At 38.4% G+C, this 26,667-nt stretch overlaps 1 protein-coding gene across 1 annotated transcript in view; it reads left to right on the plus strand.

Annotated features, from left to right (window-relative positions):
• SLC44A5 (solute carrier family 44 member 5) overlaps positions 1 to 26,667 on the plus strand; it is a 248,593-nt gene that overhangs the window by 16,316 nt on the left and 205,610 nt on the right. Inside the window, exon 2 of the mRNA XM_068961184.1 lies at positions 19,512 to 19,553. Coding sequence (XP_068817285.1) covers positions 19,512 to 19,553 — 42 coding nt within the window. The remainder of the gene's footprint in view (positions 1 to 19,511; positions 19,554 to 26,667) is intronic.

Consider the following 26,667-nt stretch of genomic DNA (forward strand, 5'->3'; position numbering starts at 1 on the left):
AGCTATAACCTAGTATGGCTTAGCATATGCAAGTGGTGGGTAAGAAACTTCTAAAGGTTATGGTGTTTGGACACTCTAGCTGTGGGCTGTAAAGTCTTCTACTTCATAGAGCGTGGTAAATAAAAGCAAAGGATGAGAACAGAAATTTTAACCTTGGATATGCTTGCATTTTGTAGATTCCTTTATATACTAGTCTGTACAATTTTGAGGATATATTCACTGTTCAGAAAACAGTGTTTTAATGGTGTTTAACATTAAAACAGTGTTTAACAGTGTTTAAAACAGTGTTTTAAACTTTTAATTTATCAGAAGAAGTATTTCCTTTGATTGAGTAAAGAAAATTGTACACACCAAAATAATCTGAAAACCTAGAGGCTCTAATCAAAGCATTCAAAAACTAAGAAATTAAGGAAACTATATGGAAAATTTAATCAATCCCAGGATTTATATTTCTATGGACAGCAGGTAGTTGTGCATTCTCATTTAAACTGACAATTTCTGTTGTTTAACTGAAGTGTTTAGATGATTTGCTTTAATTACTAATAGCATTGGGTTTAAACCAAGAATCTTTCTGGTTATTTTTAATTATTTCATCTCTTCTGTGTTCCAGTTTCCTTTTTTTTTTTTCCTTCTTTCCTTTCCTTTATTTTTATTTTTAATTTTTTTATTGAAATATAATTAAAAGTATTGTGTTAGTTTCAGCTATACAGCAAAATGATTTATAAATTAAGTTGTTTTGTACCATTTTTTAAGATTCCATGTATAAGTGATATATATTTGTCTTTGTCTGAGGTAGTTCACTCAATATGATAATCTCTAGGTCTTAACTTACTGCTTCAAATGGCATTATTTCATTCCTTTATTTTATAGCTGAGTGATATTCTATTGTGTATATATATGTGTGTATATACACATGTATATACCACATTGTCTTTATTCAGCTGTTGATGGGCATTTATGTTGTTTAGATGTCTTGACTATTATAAATATTGCTTCTCTGAACAGTGGAGCAAATGTGTCTTTTTAATTAGAAAGTTTTTGTCTTTTCTGGATATACGCTCAAGGGTGCTGGAGCATATGGTAACTCTATTTTTAGATTTTATTGGACCCTCCATACTGTTCTCCATAGTGACTGTACCAATTTACATTCCCACCAACTATGTAGGAGGGTTCCCTTTTCTCACACCCTTTGCAGCATTTATTATGTGTTTGTAGACTTTTTACCAATGGCCATTCTGACTGGTGTGAAGTGATACTTCATTGTAATTTTAATTGGCATTTCTCTAATAATTAGTGATATTGAGCATGTTTTCACATGTTGCTTGGTCATTTGTATGTCTTCCCTGGAGAAATGTCTATTTAGATCTTCTGCCCATTTTTTGATTTTTTTTTTTTTTAAGTTGAGCTGTATAAGCTGTTTGTGTATTTGGAAATTAAACCCTTGTTGGTCTCATCATTTGCAACTATTTTCTCCCATTCTGTAGGTTATCTTTTTGTTGAGTTTATGGTTTCCTTTGTTGTGCAAAAGCTTTTAAGTTTAATTAGGTGCCATTTGTTCATTTTTGTTTTTATTTCCATTACTCTAGGAGATGGATCCAAAAAAAATATTGTTGCAATTTATGTCAAAGATTGTTCTCTGTTTCCCCCTAGGAGTTTTATAATGTCTAGTCTTACACGTAGGTCTTTAATTCATTTTGAATTTAATTTTGTATATGATGTTAGAGAATGTTCTGATTTCATTCTTTTACATGTAGCTATCCACTTTTTTGGCACCAGTTATTGAAGAGTGTTCTTTTGATTGTTTTTTATTACTCCATTTTATCTCCAGAAATGATTTAACACCCCTGATGTCTGCACCTTTGCACCTCCCATGCCCTGTCGTGGGCAACCCCTCTACTATATTTGCTATAGGTCCTCAGATATACACGTGTGCATAGCGAATCCCAGCGACAGAGGAGCCTGGTGGGCTGCTGTCTATGGCGTGTCACAGAGTTGGACACGACTGAAGTGACTTAGCAGCAGCAGAAACCTTGTAAATGAACTTTACATGCTTGTGTTTTTAAATTATGCAAATGACATCCTATAAAATACTTTAATACTTTATACACTTTAACATACTTAAAGTATATTTTAAAAGACTTTAATATACTTCTTTTTTATTTTTAGTGGTTGCTCTAGGATTTACAGTATACACCTTTAACTTATGATGGTCTGCCTTCAAATGATACTGTTTTATGCCACTCCATGATGAGTATAAGGATCTTGCAGCAGTTTGCTTCCATCACCTTCCTCCTGTTAGTCTTATGGTCGCTAATGTGTTATAAATCCCACAAACATTGCTGTTATTTTTGCTTTAAATAGTCTGTGATCAAAAGATTAAAAATGAGAAAAATATTTTTATATTTATCTATATATATATGCACAGATATGTTGCTCCTTGTTCCTTTGTGTAGATTTATTGTTTTTATCAGATATCATTTTCCTTCTGTCTTCTCTAGAACTTCCTTTAACATAACATAAGGATCTGTAAATGAACTCTTTTGCTTTTTGTTGGTCTGAAAAAAGTCTTTATTTCATCTTTATTTTTGAAAGATTTTTTTCTAGATATATAATTTCACATTAACAGAACTCTTTTCCATTCAGTGCTTTAAAGATGTCATTCATTGTCTTAGATCTCTGATGAAAAATCTCCTGTCACTCATTCTTATCTTCCTCTGTACATATCTTTCTCTGGCTGTTTTTAAGATTTTATTTTCTGTTTTGTTGTTTCTCATCAGTTTGTTTATCATATTTTCTGGTGTGGTTTTCATGTTTATCTGCTTGTGGTTTGTTGAGATTCTGACTCTGTGGGCTTAGAGTTTTCATCAAATTTGAAAAAAATTCATTGGTTATTTCTTCAAATACGTTTCTATTCCTCTCTGCCTTACTGGAACTCTAATTATGCATGTATCGGACTGCTTGATATTGTGATTTTTTTATATTCTGTCCCAAAATTTTATGCATCTCTGCTTTTCAAACTCTGATCTCAGTGGAATCACTGCACTCTGTTTAGGTTTCTTTCTCTAAGGGGTTCCCTGATGGCTCAGTGGTAAAGAATCCGCCTGCCAATGCATGAGACACAGCTTCGATCCCCGGGTCAGAAAGATAGCCTGGAGAAGGGAATGGCAACCCACTCCAGTGTTTTTGCCTCAAGAATTCCACAGACAGAAGAGCCTGGCAGGCTACAGTCCATGGGATCACAAAATAGCTGGACACGACTTCATGACTGAACAGTAACAGCTCTGAGCCATAGCTTGGACCTATTTCCAAGTGGTGATCTGGGGCAACCAAAAGGCTCACCTGGTTTGTTTCTCTTCACTCAGAGATCAAAGTCCCATGCTCTGAAAACCGTTGTTCTTTGATTTTTTGTTTTCCTACTTATATATGGCAAGAAGGCAATTCACACAGCAATTAATCCTTCATAAGCAGAAGTTCCCCTTGCTTTATTTTTTATCAATTCATACAATTTTTTTTTTAAAACTGATTTTTCATAATAAAATTAGAATATGTGAGTATCATGAACAAAATGTATTGCATTTAGGATAAAATCCAGCATATTTTCTCTGACTTAGAGGCCCTGCATGATTTGGCCCCTTCTTTCCATTGTAGGTGTCCCTTTTACTACTCTTTCCTCCACTCAAACCCTCCAATGATACTAGCTTATTTTATCCCTCCAATCTACTATGCATGTTCTGGCAGGCTTCTCCCAATCATCTCTTGAATACCTCTTTGTCATTGTTTACATGCAGACTTGAATGCCACTTACTGAGTGATTCTTCTTTTCTTTTTTCCCATGACTTGTGTGTGTGAAAAAATTAGGTTTTCTTGTATGTGTCATAGTATCCTCTAGTTTTCCTTTACAGCACTGAACACAATTTTTAGTTATATTTTTATTTGTATGTTTTTCTTTTTATTTGGAGGATAATTGCTTTACAGTGTTCTGTTGGATCTGCTACACAACTGTGTGAATCAGCTGTAATTATACGTATATATATCCCCTCACTTTTGAGCCCCCCTCCCACCAACCCTGTATGCTTATTTTTAATGTCCATCTGGCTGATAGACTGTAAGCTCCAAAAGGGCAGTGAACTGGCTATTTTCTGTATCTGTAGGATGCAGACCTGTTTCCTATGCTCCAGCATATAGTAGGTACTCAACAAATAATTGTTGGCTTGCTGTTGTGCAAACTGGGTAACAGTGAATTATGTACCTTGCAGGACATGGGATGACAAATAGGCTCATTCTTCTTTAATTCCAGTAAGATACTTAAGTGTCACAGCACATCTACTTTGTTATTATAATGTCCTAAGAAGCTGGCTAAGAGGGGTAAAAGCAAAAGGAAATGTATTATATATATTTTTGGTATTTCCATGCTTTCTGTGTTTATCACTTAGTTGCTGTAATCCTATGGTTTCAAAAGTATAGCACAGAAAATCTGCCATGAACATTCTGATATATTTTCTCACTTTAAAATGAGGGCTGTTGCTCTTAGTTATTATAAGACATTCTAATTATAGAAAATTTGGAGAGTAAAGAAAATTTTCCAAAAGTTTCTTTGTTATCTCTTAGTCTCCTTTGTTGCTTCATCAACCTCTTCCCATCTTCTTTTGGTGTGAGCTGAAGATTTTAGCTTCAGCTAAGACTTTCTTCTTCTCACTGGGACTCTTTCCTTAGACTATTATCCTTGCCCTTAATTTCTCTTTCATTTGTGTGTGTGTGTGTGTATAAAATGTTTTTTAGTGTGGTAATTGACATATGTGGGCTTCCCTGGTGGCTCAGCTGGTAAAGAATCCACCTAAAATGTGGGAGACCTGGGTTTGATCCCTGGATTGGGAAGATCCCCTGGAGAAGGAAACAGCTACCCACTCCAGTATTCTGGCCTGGAGAATTCCATGGACTGTATAGTCCATGGGGTCACAAAGAGTTGGACACAACTGAGCAAGTTTCACTTTTACTTTCTTTCAGTTGACATATGTACACTGCTATGTATGAAGTAGATGGCTGGCCAGGGCCTACTGTATAGCACAGAGGAAACCAAGGAAGGTACAATCTGTTTGTAGGACACATATTAAGTTAATCTTAAAAATTCATTCCAGTATACATTAGGTAAGACAAATGTATATTTTTAATCATAGTTTTTGCTCTTGACTCCAAACTCATGTATCCATTGGCAACATGACACCTCTGTTTAGAGGTCAGTCTTGTGTCCAGAAACAAATACATCATCAGTCTTCTAGACGCATTCCATGTCTATCTCAGTGTTTGATACAACCCCCTGCCTAGCTGTCTAGTCCACAAACATAGACCCTATCATGAGTTCCTCTTTCCCCTTCCTCATAGCTCTATCACTTTAACCAGTTCTGTCACTTTAACCAATCAAATACCTTTGTATCAGTCTTTGTCTCCATCTCCATTGGCTGAGCTATAACCATCTCTCACCTAGAAAGCTGCTCCAGTCCCTGACTGGTCTCTTTCATCATCCTTATTTCCTTTCTCTTATTCTGCACACTGCAGCCAGACAAATCTTTGAAAAATACACATTTTAACTCTGCCCAGAACTCTTCAATGGTTTCCCACTGATGTCACAGTAAAGAGAAAAAAATCCTAGCCTATTAACCACATAAAGCCTCCACCCATTGTTCCTGTGCTTTCTCTTCTTTTTATTATTTGCAATTGTGCTAGACTTTTTTAAAATTGATTTTTATTGAAGTCTAGTTGATTTACAGTGTTGTGTTAGTTTCTGCTTTGTAGCAAAGTGAATCAGATACACACACACACACACACACACACGCATATAACCACTGTTTTTAGATTCTTTTCCCATATAGGCCATTACAGAGTGTTGAGCAAAGTTCCTTGTGCTGTACAGGAGGTTCTTATTAGTTATCTATTTTATATATGGTGGTGTGTATATGTCAGTACCAATCTTCCAGTTATCCTTCCTGCCCCCCTTTCACCCTTGGTAACCACAAGTTTGCTTTCTACATCTGTGACTCCTGTTTTGTAAATAAGTTGATTTATAATATTTTTATAATAGATTGCACATATAAATGATATATTTATTTTTCTCTGACTTACTTCACTCAGCATGACAATCTCTAGGTCCATCTGTGTTGCTGCAAATGGCATTATTTCATTCTTTGTTATGACCGTGTAATATTCCATTGTATATGTATACCACAATTTTTTTATCCTTTCCTCTGTCGATGGACATTTAGGTTGCTTCAAAGTCCGGGCTATTGGAAATAGTGCTGCAGTGAACACTGGGGTGTATGTATCCAGAATTGCATCAGGTCTTAGAATGTGCATGCTCTCTCTTTGCTTATAGGTATGTATGTGCTGTTCCCTCAGCCTTAAACACTCATCCTCCTAAACTTTGGTCTGTTTAATTCCTGTCTATATTTCAGCATCTTAATATAAGCCTTCCTTGACTCTCAAATGAGTTTCCTTGTTTCATGCTTTTAAGGCATCTCACACCTCTTCTTTATGGCCCTCCAAACAATTGTAACAGTTATTAATTTTAAGTTAGTTATGTCCTTCTCTTACTAGAATGTGAGCTTTCTGAAAGCAAGGCTGTGCCTATCTTATTCTTCATTAACACTGGTGCCTAACACCCTGTTTTGAATAAAGTAGATAGTAAATATTTTTGGATGGAAAGATCCTTTGAAAAAATTTCTGGCCAAAGAATCAGGATTCCCTTCTGATTGCTGGGCTCTGTTATCTATATTTAAAATGGTGGCTCAATCAAATATCATAGATTGAAGACAAAGGATGCACTAAAACAGACATGGGAAAACTGGCCACATAGAGTTGAAAAGTTTAGGAGAGTATAACTTTGAGTTTATGTAGGATGTCAGGGACTCTTTTTACTTCTAGCCATGAATGGTTTTTAGGCATGCACAAAAGTGTATTCCCTGAATCAACCTGCCAACTTGATAATGGAAGAGAAATTAATAAAAAACATACCACTGGACATAGGTCACATTAACCTAGACATCTGGCTAAGAATAAACTTTGTTATTTGCAGGCAGTAGACATTATTGTGGGCTATTCTGTAGGCTTCAGGATAGGCAGAAACTGTCCCAGATACCCATGCTTTGCAGTGTAAGTGTCTATAGTAGGGAGAAGGAAGTTGTAGGACCTGAAAATTTTGTAACCCTGTTGAGCAATACACATGTATTGAGTATCTTATATGTGCCAGGTTCTAGTGATTCCATGGTGTTTTAGACATTAAATAAACATACAAGGTTTTGGATAACAGAAAACTCATATCAAATGAAAGTCACTCAGTTGTGTCCGACTCTTTGTGACCCCATGGACTGTACAGTCCATGGAATTCTCCAGGCCGGGTCTCCTGCATTGCAGGTGGATTCTTTACCAGCTGAGCTATCAGGGAAGCCCTATGTCAAGTTTTATAAATATAATAGTCTAAGTGCACAAATTAATATAACCTATAATAAGGGTATCCACCAAAGCTGTCTTGTGCTGGGTCTGTGGTCTGCTCAAGATTTATAGATGCACATAGTACTGTAAAAGGGGAAGAAGGCAGAATAGCATGCTCTAAAATGTATATATTTGTGGATTTGATGATTATCAGAATCGTTAATTTCTATGTTGATACCAAAGGAGAAATTCTAGGAAAACATTTCTTGCTTATGGCTTGTCTGATGGAGACTTCTATTTCAGAGATAAGACTCAGTTTCAGTCTAAAGGCCAGCTTTAATTTAACAACGTAGTTGCCTGGAGTCCTGTGTTGAGAAGGATTCTGAGACCATGTCTAGGCTTAAGGTGTAGAACACTGTGAATGAAATATTTGACATAGCCGAGGATGTAGTTATGGAAGCTCTCATGTCATAAATTGGTTTTCCTTGTTCTATATGGTCGCAAAGCTTAGCTTTTTCATCCTCAGTAATTAAAATTTATTATTTATTTTATTCAACAAATTATTATTGCATTAAAAATGTCACGTCTCTGTGTTGGACCAATATTGCGAAATGCTACATTTTCTGCTTTTTCCTCATCAAATCCTACTGAACAAAATCTATTCAATTTAATTAAATACTAAAAGTAGACTGAAAACTCTTAACTCATTTGGAGCTCAAGATTAGAAATAATACAAAATTCACAAGTCCTAGTAAATTGTTATCAAACACAGAATATTTTCATCGTAGGGTTTGGGCTACCCTGAACTAACGAGAGTTTGAGTGAACTCTGGGAGATGGTGATGGACAGGGAGGCCTGGCATGCTGCGATTCATGGGGTCGCAAAGAGTCAGACATGACTGAGCAACTGAACTGAACTGAACTAACAATTGTATTTTGGCACATATTCTAGTGGCTCTGACGGTAAAGAATCCTCCTGCATTTCAGGAGAACTGGGTTCAATCCCTGGGTTGGGAAGATCCCCCGGAGAAGGAAATGGCTACCTGCTCCAGTATTGTGGCCTGGAGAATTCCATGGACTGTACAGTCCATGGCGTTGTAAAGACACAACTGAGTGACTTTTCACTTTCACCTTCACCTATTTTAAACCTCTGTGGCAACAACAGCAACATTAAAGTATATCATTGTGATGTGGCAGCTGTTCAGAATAAATATGGGAAAATATCACAGAAAAAAAGAGTCCCAGAGTGTATCTGTGCATATGTAATAACCTCTCTCTACTTATTTTGTCTTCATTTTCCTCTTTCCTCTCCTTCCTTACATTGTAATCCCAGCTAAGTCACACCAGAGTTTTCTTGTTTTTCACTGAGAATCATGGTTCTTTTCCCTTTTGTATTTGTAATTGGATTCTGTTATGGGTCAATGACTGTTAAAGAGAGATGCTCTTACTTTCTTCTTTTGTGACTGTTTAATCCTTATCATCAATCATCTTATACTTGGTAGTTTATGCTTATTCAGCTTACACCCTTTTCCTTCTTTTTGTCCACTGCTTGCACTGAAGTATGGCTGTTTTGCTTCAGACCTTTACATGGGGGGATATAACTGGACAGTCTCCAAAGGCAGATGAATCTATGTGAAGTGATCTTTAGACTAACCTTCAAATGTCTCTTGAAGGTTGGGAAATTGACTAGTATATCTTGGCACCAGGAGCATTTTCCTAACCTACTTCATGAGTCATATTGAGCTCTAACTGCTTCATTTGACTTTGAGACCATTTTCTTCTTCAACACTTTCTAAAGATGCTTAAGGCAATGGAATGGAATGAGTTAGGATTGTTGACACCATTTCTTTATCTAATTCGCTGTTTTTGTCATGGACCTGAGTAAGATTCTAACTTTGATTGTGCTTCTGGAATTCAGAAATGGGATACACCATTATGCCAGCAGTCCAATTTGAACCCCCTGAGTTACTAACTTCAGTACACTGTACTTCAAACATCTTTCCCATGTCTTATAATGGTGGCACCCTTATGTCCTATTGCTGCTTCAAGAATTATAGAGAATTCTCTTTCTCACTGGACTGCAAACTATCGGGGGATAGAGACAGGGTCTTGCTATTTTTTTGTGACCCCTAATGCCACACTACTAACATAGAGTAGGTGCTCAAGAAATTTTGGTTGAATGAATAAAAACAATACAAAGCTATTTTGACTTAAAGTAGTATATAAATGTAATAAGCACCATTTCTAAAACCTCCCTCTCCCAAAACACAGCACAGAAATTTGCAGTCAGTGCTCTCAATTTTCCATAAACTTTTAAGCATCATTTTTGGGCTTGTGATTGTATATGTGGTTATTAGAAAGTTGCCCAATTTCTATCTTTTCTTCTCTTACCTGCCCCTCACATAGCATTTGGACCTATTATACAGGCTGATATGGAAGGATATTGCATCTTTGCTCATTCAAAGGATAGTGCTGATCTGGGCAAATGAAGTGAATCCTAGAAGTGTTTATTTAGGATGACATTGCTTGAGATGATATCACATAGATCTCATTCATTCAATGAATCTTTGTTTTTATTTTTCTGAGGAGAAACAAAGGGATATTTTTTAAAAATCACAAATGAAAAGAGACAATAGTAAAAGTTGGGAAACATGACTTTCCATATAAGTAGGTATGTGTGTGCACACTCAGTCATGTCTGATTCCTTTGCGGCTCAATAGACTGTAGCCTGCCAGGTTCCTTTGTCCATGGAATTTTCCAGGAAAGAATACTGGAGCAGGTTGCCATTTCCTTTTCCAGGGAACCTTCCCAACCCAGGGATTGAACCCATGTCTCTTATGCCTCCTGCATTGGCAGGTGTGTTCTTTACCACTAGCACCACCTGGGAAGCCCCATATAGCAGGCAATTAATTGCATAAATGGTTCAGAAATGGCATCATTACTGCCAAACCTGGCCTTTTCTTTACCTCCCCTTGTCTGCCATCTATCATCTGGGTGTCACAGTTTCTGCAAGAAATTTGTGTTTATGTTTGCTCTTAGGGGACATCATCTAAAAATGTAGTTACTATGAATATGCATAAATTACCTAATTTCTTTCTGCAAAATGTAGCATAACGCTAATTCACACTACAGCATTAAAGACATCTGTTAAAAGGGTTTAATTTTTTTTTTTTTGAGTATAGTTATCCTTTTCATCAGGGGACTGGAATTAGAAAGTAGGAAGTCAAGAAACACCTGGAGTAACAGGCAAATTTGGCCTTGGAGTACAGAATGAAGCAGGGCAAAGGCTAATAGACTTCTTCCAAGAGAACGCACTGGTCATAGCAAACAGCCTCTTCCAACACAAGAGAAGACTCTACGCTTGGACATCACCAAATGGTCAACACTGAAATCAGATTGATTATATTCTTTGCAGCCAAAGATGAAGAAGCTCTATACAGTAGCAAAAACAAGACCGGAAGCTGACCTGTGGCTCAGATCGTGAACTCCTTATTGCCAAATTCAGACTTAAGTTAAACAAAGTAGGGAAAACCACTAGACCCTTCAGGTATGACTTAAATCTCTAACGATTATACAGTGAAAGTGAGGAATAGATTTAAGGGACTAGATCTGATAGACAGAGTGCCTGATGAACTATGGAAAAAGGTTCATGACACTGTAGAAGAGATAGGGAGCAAGATCATCCCCAAGAAAAAGAAATGCAAAAAAACAAAATGGCTCTCGGAGGAGGCCTTACAAATAGCTGTGAAAAGAAGAGAAGCAAAAAGCAAAGGAGAAAAGGAAAGATATAAGCATCTGAATGCAGAGTTCCAAAGAATAGCAAGAAGAGATAAGAAAGCCTTCTTCAGCGATCAATGCAAACAAATAGAGGAAAACAACAGAATGGGAAAGACTAGAGATCTCTTCAAAAAATGAGAGATACCAAGAAAACATTTCATGCAAAGATGGGCTCGATAAAGGACAGAAATGGTATGGACCTAACAGAAGCAGAAGATATTAAGAAGAGATGGCAAGAATACACAGAAGAACTGTACAAAAAAGATCTTCATGACCAAGATAATCACGATGATGTGACCATTCACCTAGAGACAGACATCTTGAAATGTGAAGTCAAGTGGGCCTTAGGAAGCATCACTACAAACAAAGCTAGTGGAGGTGATGGAATTCCAGTTGAGCTATTTCAAATCCTGAAAGATGATGCTGTGAAAGTGCTGCACTCAATATGCCAGCAAATTTGGAAAACTCAGCAGGGGCCACAGGACTGGAAAAGGTCAGTTTTCATTCCAATCCCAAAGAAAGGCAATGCCAAAGAATTCTCAAACTACTGCACAATTGCACTCATCTCACATGCTAGTAAAGTAATGCTCAAAATTCTGCAAGCCAGGCTTCAGCAATATGTGAACTGTGAACTCCCAGATATTCAAGCTGGTTTTAGAAAAGGCAGAGGAACCAGAGATCAAATTGCCAACATCTGCTGGATCATCAAAAAAGCAAGAGAGTTCCAGAAAAACATCTAAATCTGCCTTATTGACTATGCCAAAGCCTTCGTCTGTGTGAATCACAATAAACTGTGGAAAATTCTGAAAGAGATGGGAATACCAGACCATCTGACCTGCCCCTTGAGAAATCTGTATGCAGGTCAGGAAGCAACAGTTAAAACTGGACATGGAACAACAGAGTGGTTCCAAGTAGGAAAAGGAGTACATCAAGGCTGAATATTGTCACCCTGCTTATTTAACTTATGTTCAGAGTACATCATGAGAAACACTGGGCTGGATGAAGCACAAGCTGGAATCAAGATTGCCGAGAGAAATATCAGTCACCTCAGATATGCAGATGACACCACTCTTACAGCAGAAAGTGAAGAAGAACTAAAGAGCCTCTTGATGAAAGTAAAAGAGTAGAGTGAAAAAGTTGGCTTAAAGCTCAACATTCAGAAAAGTAAGATCATGGCATCCGGTCCCATCACTTCTTGGCAAATAGATGGGGGAACAGTGGAAACAGCGGCTGACTTTATTTTTCTGGCTCCAAAATCACTGCAGATGTTGACTGCAGCCATGAAATTAAAAGATGCTTGCTCCTTGGAAGGAAAGTTATGACCAACCTAGACAGCATGTTAATAAGCAGAGACATTACTTTGTCAACAAAGGTCTGTCTAACCAAGGCTATGGTTTTTTCAGTGGTCATGTATGGATGTGAGCGTTGGACTATAGAGAAAGCTAATCGCTGAAGAATTGATGCTTTTGAACTGTGGTGTTGGAGAAGGCTCGTGAGAGTCCCCTGCATTGCAAGGAGATCCAACCAGTCCACCCTAAAGGAAATTAATCCTGAATGTTCATTGGAAGAACTGATGTTGAAGCAGAAACTCTAATACTTTGGCCACCTGATGCGAAGGACTGACTTGTTTGAAAAGACCCTGATGCTGGGAAAGATTGAAGGCGAGAGGAGAAGAGGACAACAGAGGATGAAATGGTTGTATAGCATTACCTACTCAGTGGACATGAGTTTGAGTAAACTGCCAGAGTTGGTGACGGACAGGGTGGCTTGGCATGCTGCAGTCCATGGGGTCACAGAGTTGGAAACGACTGAGCGACTAAGCTGAACCGACAGTTCCTTTACAGTGTTGTGTTATTTGTATAAATGTATCCCTCTTTTTTGAATTTCCTTCCCTTTTTGGTCACCAGAGAGCATTGATAGAGCTCCCTGTGGTATACAGTAGTTTCTCATCAGCTGTCTACTTTATACATAGTAGCGTATATAAGTGTATCCCATTCTCCCCATTCATCCCACTCCCCCCACTCTAAAGTGGGGCACATTGTACCTGAATATCTGGAATAAGGATGGGTTAATTGAGAGCACTGAGGGTTAGGAACAGGTTAAAAAAAAAGTTTAAGTCTTGGAAAATGTATATGTGTCTGTCTGTATTTATGTGGAGGAATATGTTCATCCTAGTGGTAAAAACTGGGAGACAAGCAAAGTAGGTAAACACTGGAACAGCCTTGGGCCAGAGCTGCCTGGGGCATGATTATTAAAGGAGTGTCAGGGAGACTCCTGCTAGACCAGAATGTCAGTGACCATCTATTGTGCTCTTGTGGCTTGGAAGGGATACCAGTGAGTATGTTTTGAGGTGCACTTATTTTCTTCATGCTTCAGGCTGTATAAAAAATATTAATGATATACAAAATAATCTCTTGTTTATCAGTCATCTCTTCTTTTCATTCACCTATTTTATTTTCATGTGGCAGCATCTGTCAGAGCTCCTGTTTTCTACAAGGAAGGGCATTAACATTCATCACCAAGTATCTGTTATGTGACAGGCACGATAGTGAGCATTTTAGTATCACGTTACTTACTCCTGACAACAACTGTGATGGAGCTTCCTCCCATTGTACAGACAAAAAAAAAAAAAAAAAACAGACACAGCATGCCTTCCCTAGGCTGTAAAGGGAGTGAGGAGCAGTGTTGGTCTACGTCTTTCTGAACCCACCATGGCCATGCAGAAAGCAAAACTTGATGTAAAATAAAATGTGTTGTTTTTTTTTTTTCAGGATATAAATTTGCAAACTTTCCATAAAAAAACCCATTTCTAATTTCTAAAATGTAGGATTCATCTCTCTCTTCCTTATAACCATTCTGTACCCTTTGATTGTGTAGACTTGGTTTATTTCCATCCTCATCCTTTCTTCTCTCTGTGTGATGTGTTTATGTTTGGACCACATTTTCTGGCCCTTTTCTTTCGACTTTCTCTGGGCCTTCCCTAACCCCACTATATTTTTCTTTGAACTGTGGCTACTTGTTATTTGTTATTGTTGCTCAGTCACTAAGTTGTGTCTGACTTTCTGTGACCCCATGGACTGTGGCACTCCTCTCCTTCACAATGGAGCAATATGAGCAAACTCCTTCCTGAAGTTTGCTCATATTCATGTCCTTTGAGTCAGAGATTCCATCTAACCATCTCATCCTCTGCTGCCTCCTTATCCCTTTGCCTTCAGTCTTTCCCAGCATCAGAGTCTTTTCCAATGAGTCAGCTCTTCGCATTAGGTGGCCGAAATATTGGAGCTTCAGCTTGAGTAAATAGAACTGTTAAAAAAAAAAGTTTACTGATGCGTGGGATGATGGTCTTTATTTTATTCCAGTACCTGACCATGATGCCCAGAATACTGTTACCTTTTGACTTCAGCAGCAGTTCTTTTTTTTGAAAACATAAAAGATTACAGATGATACTCAACAACCTCATGTCCTCTCAGACCTTGGGTGCTCCAGCATATATTTCTACAAGGGTATAACCATGTGTGTCCATTTGCCCTCCCTTCCTGCTTCTCTAGTCCCAGCTCCTATTTCTCAGCCTCTCACCCAGTGTTCTCCAGCCATGCTGGCTTTGTTTTAGTTCCTCGTACCTGCCAAGTTCCTTCCTATCGTAGGCTCTTTGCCCACACTATGCCCTTTGCCAAGACTGCCAACCATCATGCTAGCTCTTACTCATCTTTTAAATTTTAGATTAGATATTGTCCTCACATCTTGTACTTCTCCTTCATAGCATCTCTGATACCACATTTGCAAGTAAATTGTTACTGGTGTGTTTATTTGGTTAAGGTCTATCTTCCTGAGGCTTTACCAAACAACTCCAAGAGGGCCAGGATTCCCTTAGTCACCTAGGTAGCTTCAGTGGCTAGCCTAGTATTTGATACCCAGTGAAAGTGAAGTCTTTCAGTTGTGTCCGACTCTTTGTGACCCTATGAACTGTAGCTTGCCAGGCTCCTCCGGCCATGGGATTCTCCAGGCAAAAATACTCGAATGGATTGCCATTTCCTTCTCCAGGGGTCTTTCCTGACACAGGGATTGAAACAGGGTCTCCCACACTGCAGGCAGATTCTTGATACCCAGTAAGAGGTCAATAAATGTTTGCTAATAATGAATAAATTAAGAAAGGAAGAGATGGGAATATCAGACCACCTGATCCGCCTCCTGAGAAATCTGTATGCAGGTTAAGAAGCAACAGTTAGAACTGGACGTGGAACAACAGACTGGTTCCAAACAGGAAAAGGAGTACGTCAAGGCTGTATATTGTCACCTTGCTTGTTTAACTTATATGCAGAGTACATTATGAGAAATGCTGGGCTGGATGAAGTACAAGCTGGAATGAAGATTGCTGGGAGAAATATCAATAACCTTAGATATGCAGAGGACACCACCCTTATGGCAGAAAGTGAAGAAGAACTAAAGAGCCTCTTGATGAAAGTGAAAGAGGAGATTGAAAAAGTTGGCTTAAAGCTTGATATTCAGAAAACTAAGATCATGGCATCTGGTCCCATCACTTCGTGGCAAATAGATGGGGAAACAATGAAAACAGTGTTTATTTTGGGGGGCTCTGCAGATTGTGACTGCAGCCATGAAATGAAAAGATGCTTGTTCCTTGGAAGAAAAATTATGACCAACCTAGACAGCATATTAAAAAGAAAGTTATGACCAACCTAGACAGCATATTAAAAAGCAGAGACATTCCTTTGCCAACAAAGGTCTGTCTAGTCAAGGCTATGGTTTTTCCAGTAGTCTTGTATGGATGTGAGAGTGGGACTCTAAAGAAAGCTGAGTGCCAAAGGATTTATGCTTTTGAACTGTGATGTTGCAGGAGATTCTTGAGAGTCCCTTGGACTGCAAAGAACTAACCACTCCATCCTAAAGGATGGATATTAAGTCCTGAATATTAATTAGAAGGACTGATGCTGAAGCTGAAACTCCAATACTTTGGCTACCTGATATGAAGAGCTGACTCATTTGAAAAGACTCTGATGATGGGAAAGGCTGAAGGCAGGAGGAGAAGGGGATGACAGAGAATGAAATGGCTGGATGGCATCACTGACTCGATGGACATGAGTTGGAGTAAACTCCAGGAGTTGGTACAGGGAAACCTGGTGTGCTGCAGTCTATGGGTTCATGAAGAGTCAGACATGACTGAGCAACTGAATTGAAGGAAGGAAGAAATTAATAAGCCCGTGGACATAGTTATGCCCATACTCTGGGTCCTGTGTTCTTTTTCAGCAAAGAGTTTATAGCTAGCCTCTTTTGCAAATGATCTAGGTTTAGCATCACATCCATCTTGGGCTTGCAGGCTCTCAGGCCTTTTTAGCAGGGTTCAGTGAAGCCAGGAGAGATGAGAAATGAAATCAGCTACAGAAGCTGACTCTGCGTGGGTAGATTTTTGGTCCCTTGAAGTATACCGGGTGTGCTAAGCTCCGGCACAGTTTGGGTAGGCAGCAGGCTCCAAGTATGTCTGATTTGGCAAGCAGGTCACCACAGTAGCAATTCCAGCCACCAGAAGATGTTGGAAATTCAGAGAAATGGCAACATTGTGGCTCTGGCTGTTCTCTCTGTTTAGACATATCCAAGTCAGGGAGTTAGAGTCCTGCAAGCAGGATTCTGTCTTCAGAGCTGGCAGGAGTGAGGCAGGACCTCAGGGTCACTGCCAGGTACATGAACGCAGGAAAGGAAATGGAGCTCTGGGCAGAGCAACTAAGGCAGAAGCCCAGGTTTTCCCACTGATGGTGGGAGAGCACAGGCAGCTGGCAGGAGGGCCTACAATTCAAAGGTTTTCATGAGTGCCTGGAATTCTTCCTGGCACCTGGAGCCTAAGGGGTGGACAGTAGGGAGAGTCTTACTGAAAAATGTCAGCCTGTGTGTTTAATTACTGAGTGCTCTTCTAGCTAGTTGTGAATTATAGGTGCTGAAAATGGCCTCTGTGGGAAGGAACATGCACTGCTGTTTCAATAGCTTGTTCTTGTTGCTCAGTCACGTCTGACTTTTTGTGACCCCATGAACTGCAGCACGCCAGGCTTCCCTGTTAACTGTCTCCTGGAGTTTGATCAAACTCATGTCCATTGAGTCAGTGATGCCACCCAACCATCTTTCTTCTGTTGCTCCCTTCTCCAACCCTCAATCTTTCCCAGCATCAGGGTCTTTTCCAATGAGTTGGCTCTTCGCATCATGTGGCCAAAGTATTGGAGCTTTAGCTTCAGCATTCATCCTTCCAATGAATATTAAGGGTTGATTTCCTTTAGGAGTGACTGATTTGATCTCCTTGCTGTCCAAGGGATTCTCAAGCATTTTCTCCAGCACCAATAGCTAATTCTTCTTTTAATGACAATAATTTTATTACTATCAGTCAGTTCAGTTCAGTAGCTCAGTCATGTCCGACTCGACTCTTTGCTGCAGTTGAGACCCCATGGACTGAAGCACGCCAGGCCCTGTCCATCACCAATGAATATTCTGGACTGTTTTGCTTTAGGATGGACTGGTTGGATCTCCTTTCAGTCCAAGGGACTCTCAAGAGTCTCTTCCAACACCATAGTTCAAAAGCATAAATTTTTTGGCTCTCAGCTTTCTTTATAGTCCAACTCTCACAGCCATACATGACCACTGGAAAAACCATAGCCTTGACTAGATGGACCTTTGTTGGCAAAGTAATGTCTCTGCTTTTTAATATGCTGTCTAGGTTGGTCATACCTTTTCTTCCAAGGAGCAAGTGTCTTTTAGTTTCATGGCTGCAGTCACCATTTGCAGTGATTTTGGAGCCCCAAACAATAAAGTCTGCCATTGTTTCCACTGTTTCTCCATCTATTTGCCATGAAGTGATGGGACTGGATACCATGATCTTAGTTTTTTGAATGTTGAGTTTTAAGCCAACTTTTTCACTGTCCTCTTTCACTTTCATTAAGAGGCTCTTTACTACTTCTTCACTTTCTGTCATAAGGATGGTGTCATCTGCTATTCTACTTATCATCATTATTATCTTTTCCAAGTGAACACAGCTTATACATATTCACTTTCCCTTGAATCTTTATCACAATTCTGACTCAATGATTCATTATTGTTAGAACTTAGACCAAGTGTTGTCATTTCTGCCCACCAGGTTTACAGTGGGTATTCTTTTCAACAGCATTCATTAATGGGTTGGCAAATCTGATAAAGCACCAAAGAATGGGGTGCTTATCAAAAGTATTAAAATTTTTGTTTAATATGTGTGTGGAATTATTTGAATGTTACAGCCTTAGTATCTATCATTGTTCAGCATAGAGCTTGCTACCATTTTTTTTTCTTCCTCACAAATAACCCTAAATTTTACCTACCAAATTGAACCGGCTATGCTATTATATATCATGTAAGACTTTCTGTGAAAGCCAAAGGCCATGTGTAACATGGCTAAAGTGTGGCTGCTAAATTCAAATTACATCTCTTTTCTCTATTCTGCATGTAGTTAATAAGTATTCAATGCATATTAAGTTTCTAGGACTAATGTTCCTTCTAAGGAATAAGTATTAGCGTAAAATGAAAGTAAACAAAGAGCCTCATTTTTTGGTGCTGAATTTTGCAAGACTGTCTGTATGTCATCTAAGGTGTATAAGGCTTGGATAAAAATGCAAGAGTTAATAGCTTTATTCCCCATACCCAAACCTCTTACCTCCAGCATTTTCATGCAGTTAAATATTTTTTTTTTTTATTGAAGTATAGTTGATGTACAATGCTGTGTTACTTTCAGGTGCAAAGTAAAATGATTCAGTTAAATATATATTATATATATTTTCAGATTCTTTTCCATTACACGTCTTACAAGTATGCAGGTTTTTCTTAACATTTAAAGTGTTATTTGTAAGATTTGTGGTAATGATTTTAAATTATTACCTATTTTATTTTATATCTAGTAACTTGTATCTCTTAACTCCCTTTCCCTACTTCTCCCCTCTTGCAATCCCCTTCCCCTCTGATAACTGCTACTATGATCTCTGTATCTATGAGTTTCTGTTCCTATTTTGTTACATTCATTGACATTTGTTTTATTTTTTGGATTTAAGTGAAAATATACAGTACGTGTCTTTCTCTGCATGCAATTTTTGTTTTTTTAATTCAAAATTTGGTGCTCTTTATCAGTGAATTCAGGTATTAAGTATCAGTTCACCAGTCCAACTGACTTTATATTATTCTGTGTATTAAAATTTAAGGACTAGGATTTTTAGGGCAGGGAGAAATAGGTATTGATCTCCAGAGACACCAACTGCTAAAAATAAAGATTTGTTTGCCCTCTGTGCTTATTTCTAGGAGACCAACGACCAGACACTCGCTCGGAGGGTGAGAAATATGGTAAGTCAGTCTGTTGCTAAGTATTAAGTTTGTCTAAGAATGCTTTATGACAGACTTTTGCGAACATATGATTCTTTCAAACTCTGGGAATGCCTAATATTTAGTTGATAAAGACTAATTGCTGATGAAGACTTTTTGGGTTCTTTCATGTGGCTGATTTCTACCGCCTGAGGGAGTTCCCTCTCTTCAGAGTTATTAAAGAATCCCCAAGGAAGAACATCATATATCTACTATGTTTCCTGACTTCAGTTCATCTGATACATGTTGATTTCCTCTGGTCCTTCCATCCCAGTTTATGATTTTGACACATGTGTCTTATTTACATCTTTTCCTGATCAAGATCTCCACTATCAATCTTCTTGGATGTTTCAGGACGCCCTGAGTGTCTTAGCCAGTCCTCTTCATTTTGTAACACCTGATTTGCTCCTCAGTCAGCCCTTGATAGTCAAGTCTTGCTACTCCGTGGGTGGACCAACAGCCTGGGTGTTATCCACCTGGGAGTTTGTGAGGAATGCAGAATCTCAAGGCCTGCCCCAGACTTAATGAATCAGAATCTGCACTTTCACAAGATCCTCAGTGATTCATACAAATGAAAGTTTGAATCACACAGGCTTTAAGAATTTTTCTTCATGTATGCACTCCCATTGCCCCTGAGAGCTACAGATGAGTACTTTTCTGCTGTGACTTCCAATATCACTTGGGTTCCAAATCATCAGCTAAAAAGATGAACATTTATATACCTTCTTACCTCTATTCTCAAATCCACTTTTTGGACTCTTGTATACTTTAATTTTACCTGTGTGGATTCTATTGTTTATTATACTGTATAGCATTTTATAGTTCTTCAAAGTTCCCTCACACAGATTTTATTTGATCACACATGATCCTATAAAGTAGAAAGGTAGGTAATATAATCTTTTGTAGAAGCTGTATTATACATTTCTAGTTGTGATTTTCTAACCTTAGGTGGGGAAAACCTCTGTGTCAGCAGATATTTTTTTCCTACCTTACAGAAAAATAGAAGTCAAGCCTTTGGGGGCTACCAGAAGTCAGTCAGTTATTCTGACTAAAAATGTATCATAATTCAAAATCCTGTTTTACTGCTCAGTATGATCAGTTTGGAGAAGGAAATGGTAACCCACTCCAGTATTCTTGCCTGGAGAATCCCCATGGCCAGAGGAGCTTGGGAGGCTACAGTTCAAAGGGTTGCAGAGTTGGGCATGACTGAGCAACTCAGCATGCATCTATGCATGATCAGAGTTACCTTTTCATTTGCAAACCTTGTTTGTCTTCTTAATTAAAATAAAGTAATTTGCATCCATGAAAAGTTTCAATAGAATTTTTAAATAAAAATAATATTCAATTCTTCAAACCTTTTTTATTAAAAAAGAAAAAACCCTTTATATATAAATATGTATGTATATATGTACATATTTATGTACCTATCTTTAGCATTGTTAGTTTTATTTCTCAGGATAATTTCTACCTAATCTAATTTTATTTGGGTCAAATTATGTTTCCACAGTGTCAAAATGCCAGGGTTAAAATATTCTGCTGTACTTTTAATTGCTACATTTTTTTTTCCTTCAGTCAGGCTATCAGTTTTAGCTATAGTTGTAACAATGGAAAATTATTGCTAAAGCAAGTTTAACTTCAAGTGGAAATTCCAGAAAGCCTACAGGCATCTTGCAGGGAGCAAATGTACATTTAAGGGCAAAGGACACATGTTTTTCAGGCAAAACATGTCAGATTGACTTCTAACTTCTGGGAAAGTGTTCTCTCCTTACCTTGGAGCTTTTATTTCACCTGGCAACCCAAGCTGGCTTCCTCTCTCTCCACAGCATTGAGTGCCTCTTGGCACAGAATATTGCAATCAGCTATTCCACATCTATGTGAACAAGAGCCTTTGGAAGCAGAAACTGATTACAATATATGATTTCCTCACACTATTCAACAAGACATCCTTTATTTTAGTTTTTGATAACTTGGTTTAAGTAACTGAAATGTATATATCTTACATAATTCTTGAAATGGTTTGGACTTTGCCTGCCTACTCTTCCAAATTATTAATATTAAACATAGATAAAGATGGCTCAGAGGTTAAAGCGTCTGCCTCCAATGCGGGAGACCCGGGTTCAATCCCTGGGTCGGGAAGATCCCCGGGAGAAGTAAATGGTAACCCACTCCAGTATTCTTGCCTGGAGAATCCCATGGAGGGAGAAGGCTGGTAGGCTACAGTCCATGGGGTCGTAAAGAGTTGGACACGACTGAGCGACTTCACTCCCCACCCCTCACCCTCAATGGTGGCTATTCTAGAATGGCATTCATTTTATTTCCCAAATGTCTTTTTATTTTGGCATTTTCTTGAGAATCAGGAAGGCTGAATGCCATGGATTTTAGAACACTACTTGGGTCTTTCGGTGGGTTGACATGACAACAACAGTAACAATAAAATGTTTTCATAGCACTTACTATGTGCTGGATACTGTTCTAATTGCTTTACATATGTGAATTTACTTGCTCTAGTCTTTGAGATTGGTTTCATTTCCCCCATTTTACAGTTGAGAAAACTGAGGCATAGAGAGGTTAAGTAACTTGTGAAAACTAGCACAGTAAAAATCTGATACAAATTGCATAAAGTTTTCTATTTTAAAAAAGACTTTGTAATTAAAAAAAAAAAAAAACTTTTTCTTTTCCCACCTTTGGAAATGAGGTGAGCCTGTAATTTTCCATTGGCATATCCTTGTTGCCCATAAGTGGATAGAGAAGTTTGAAGTATTTGATGAAAGTGGATCCAACTGGAAAACTGCAGTGATTTCTCCACATGGGACTGAGACCACAGCCTCAATCCTCTTTCCCAGCAGACTTCTTAGTTTAGGTCTTCTTTACAACACATGCAGAATATTCATTCATATAACCAACATAACTGGTCATACTATTAAGGAGTTCATGGGGACAAACTACATTCAGTCAAGATTTGTTAAACACTCTATTTCTTATTACTTACACAGGGAAATTACATTTTCCCTCCCATTCCTGCTTCTGTCTGTCTCTGTCAGCATTGATTCCTTTCAATAGCTCCCTCATTCTCACTCAGATCCCATGTCAAAGCTTCTCTTTCGAGCAGTGCTCAGCTTCCTGTTTGATCTCTGCAGGAAACCAAGGTTCATCTCTGAATTTCGATTGAATGTTCTGACTACAACTGTATGTTACAACTTCTAGAAGGGATGCTCTGGTTTGAATGTTATTACTTCTGTCCACTCTGTACAGTTTAAGAGACTGACTCTGGTTTTCTAGTGGATTTATATTCTGTCTACTTTGGATCAGAGCAGTGTGGGTAGGCTGTAGTCTGCATTTTCAATCTCTTGATTTTTGGCAGTTGTGGGCATTTTTATTCAACAGCATTTATTCAGGATCCATCCATATGCCAGAGGTTTAGAGCCTGAAAGAATCTTGAGGATCATCTTCAATATCTTCCTTTTATAGGTGAAGGGTTGAAGTTCAGAGGGTTTAAAGGGCTTCCTTCATATTGTGAGTGCTGGGCCAGGATTAGACCCAGATCTTAGAATCTGTGATCTCTCAACACCATGTTTCTCAGCCTTTATGCTTTTAATTTGAGGGATATGGTTATTCTTAGGCTTCCATAATATTCTTAAATTTCTCCTAAAAGCTTAAAAATATTAATAAGTATCCCTTGCTTTTGTAACCAGATAGCTAGGATGCCTAATAAAGCAAAACTGGTTGCAAAATTGGTCCCGATTCCTATCTTATGTTTCCAGAGATTCTTAATATATTTTTGAATATTATCAAGAATTCCCACTCATTTATTTCTCTACTTGTGTAACTTTATGTTTGCATTTTATCCCAGTTTAGTTTACTCTTGTAGGATAAGGTGAGAGCAAAGCACATTAGCATAAGAACAAGAGGTAAGGAGTACTCACTCTATAAATTGCATGGAAAGGGGCACCTTTAGGCATTTATAAGCACACATCCTTGAATATTTTTGTAATGCTTGAGAGTATTCTGAAAAATATATTACCTGAGGCTAGTTGAAGAGATGAAAAAAGTAATAAAAGAGGGGAACTGTTTAAAGTAAAAGAAATTCCAGTAAACAAATCCTTAAAATGTCATACTCTTCTTTCTAAAATAATAATTTCAGATGTAGATAGGCATAAGTGTACATTATAGCCTATGCATACAAAGAGCCCAGAAATTCTTTCTATTCTCCTGAAAATGAAGGAGACCCTATAATGTTCATTTTTGAGCTTGACATTCTTTTCCAGATGACTAGGCCTGCCTTAACACCAGAGGGTGGAACGTTGAGGAATATAATTTTTCTATTATTGAAGGAAGCTCTTCAGCTAGAACCACACTTAGCAGAAAAAAAAAGCTAAGCTACTCAATTTATTTTTAAACATAGATAAATAGTATCTTAGCAGCTCAGAACTTGATGAGAAAACTGGATTGCTTAAATGGGAAAGTGCAATTGAGGTTTGAGAATATGAGCTGGAAGCAGGTCATGGCTAACCAACTGGAAACCTTCAACTGGAAACCTAGAAATTGGTTAACCTGAGCTTAGTGGCTCAGTTGTGTCCGACTCTGTGACCCCATGGACTGTAGCCTGCCATGCTCCTCTGTCCATGGGGATTCTCCATGCCAGAATACCGGAGTGGGGTTGCCATGCCCTCCTCCAGGGGATCTTCCTGACCCAGGAATCGGACCCGGGTTTCCCTCATTCCAGGTGGATTATTTACCATCTGAACCACCAGAGAAGCCCATGTTAATGTAATACTTATCCAATTATTTATTTTATACCAAAGTATATAAGTGGTAAGAAGACAGAAATGAATCGCTCTTGCTTTCTTTGAATATTGTTCATAAAACCATAAGAATAAGAGAGATGTGTGCCTGCAAAGAAAATTTCCATTGAACTGTAGTTTAGTATTGCTGACAGATTTTAATGTGTTTATAACTGGTTGGCACACTTCATGTTCCGTACATAAACCTCTTTGTTATAGGGTATATTGTGGCAGAGTGTGGAAACACTAAACATAGGAAATATCGTTATAGTTGCATATCCCTCAGGAAGCAGAATTCCTTTTAAAAATAATAGTTAGTTAGAGTTAGTCTTATTTTCGCTGACTGTATAGAGCTTCTCCATCTTTGGCTGCAAAGAATATAATCAATCTGATTTCGGTGTTGACCATATGGTGATGTCCATGTGTAGAGTCTTCTCTTGTGTTGTTGGAAGAGGATGTTTGCTATGACCAGTGCATTTTCCAGGCAAAACTCTATTAGTCTTTGCCCTGCTTTATTCTGTATTCCAAGGCCAAATTTGCCTGTTACTCCAGGTGTTTCTTGACTTCCTACTTTTGGATTCCAGTCCCCTATATGAAAAGGAAATCTATTTTGGGTGTTAGTTCTAAAAGGTCTTGTAAGTCTTCATAGAAGCATTCAACCTCAGATCATGAACTCTTTATTGCCAAATTCAGAATTAAATTGAAGAAAGTAGGGAAAACTGCTAGACCATTCAGGTATGACCTAAATCAAATCCCTTATGATTATACAGTGGAAGTGAGAAATAGATTTAAGGGACTAGATCTGATAGATAGAGTGCCTGATGAACTATGGACGGAGGTTCATCACATTTTACAGGAAACAGGGATCAAGACCATCCCCATGGAAAAGAAATGCAAAAAAACAAAATGGCTGTGAAAGGAAGAGAAGTGAAAAGCAAAGGAGAAAAGGAAAGAAACAAGCATCTGAATGCAGAGTTCCAAAGAATATCAAGAAGAGATAAGAAAGCCTTCCTCAGTGATCAATGCAAAGATAGAGGAAAAGAACAGAATGGGAAAGACTAGAGATCTCTTCAAGAAAATTAGAGACACCAAGGGAACATTTCATGCAAAGATGGGCTCAATAAAGGACAGAAATGGTATGGACCTAACAGAAGCAGAAGATATTAAGAAGAGGTGGCAAGAATACACAGAAGAACTATACAAAAAAGATCTTCACAACCAAGAAAATCACGATGGTGTGATCATTCACCTAGAACCAGACATCCTGGAATGTGAAGTCAAGTGGGCCTTAGAAAGCATTACTACGAGCAAAGCTAGTGGAAGTGATGGAATTCCAGTAGAGCTATTTCAAATCCTGAAAGATGATGCTGTGAAAGTGCTGCACTCAATATGCCAGCAAATTTGGAAAACTCAGCAGTGGCCACAGGACTGGAAAAGGTCAGTTTTCATTCCAGTCCCAAAGAAAAGCAATGCTAAAGAATTCTCAAACTACTGCACAGTTGCACTCATCTCACACGCTAGTAAAGTAATGCTCAAAATTCTCCAAGCCAGGCTTCAGCAATACGTGAACTGTGAACTACCAGATGTTCAAGCTTGTTTTAGAAAAGGCAGAGGAACCAGAGATCAAATTACCAACATCTGCTGGATCATGGAAAAAGCAAGAGAGTTCCAGAAAAACATCTATTTCTGCTTTATTGACTATGCCAAAGCCTTCGACTGTGTGGATCACAATAAACTGTGGACAATTCTGAAAGAGAAGGTAATACCAGAACACCTGACCTGCCTCTTGAGAAACCTATATGCAAGTCAGGAAGCAACAGTTAGAACTGGACGTGGAACAACAGACTGGCTCCAAATAGGAAAAGGAGTACGTCAAGGCTGTATACTGTCACCCTGCTTATTTAACTTATATGCAGAGTACATCATGAGAAACGCTGGACTGGAAGAAACACAAGCTGGAATCAAGATTGCCAGGAGAAATATCACTAACCTCAGATATGCAGATGACACCACCCGTATGGCAGAAAGTGAAGAGGAACTATGAAAAGCCTCTTGATGAAAGTGAAAGTGGAGAGTGAAAAAGTTGGCTTAAAGCTCAACATTTAGAAAATGAAGATCATGGCATCTGGTCCCATCACTTCATGGCAAATAGATGGGGAAACAGTGGAAACAGTGTCAGACTTTAATTTTGGGGCTCCAAAATCACTGCAGATGGTGACTGGAGCCATGAAATTAAAAGATGCTTACTCCTTGGAAGAAAAGTTATGACCAACCTATACAACATATTAAAAAGCAGAGACATTACTTTGCCAACA

The sequence above is a fragment of the Capricornis sumatraensis genome, chromosome 2 (assembly GCF_032405125.1).
Source record: "Capricornis sumatraensis isolate serow.1 chromosome 2, serow.2, whole genome shotgun sequence".
Taxonomy (NCBI): Eukaryota; Metazoa; Chordata; class Mammalia; order Artiodactyla; family Bovidae; genus Capricornis; species Capricornis sumatraensis.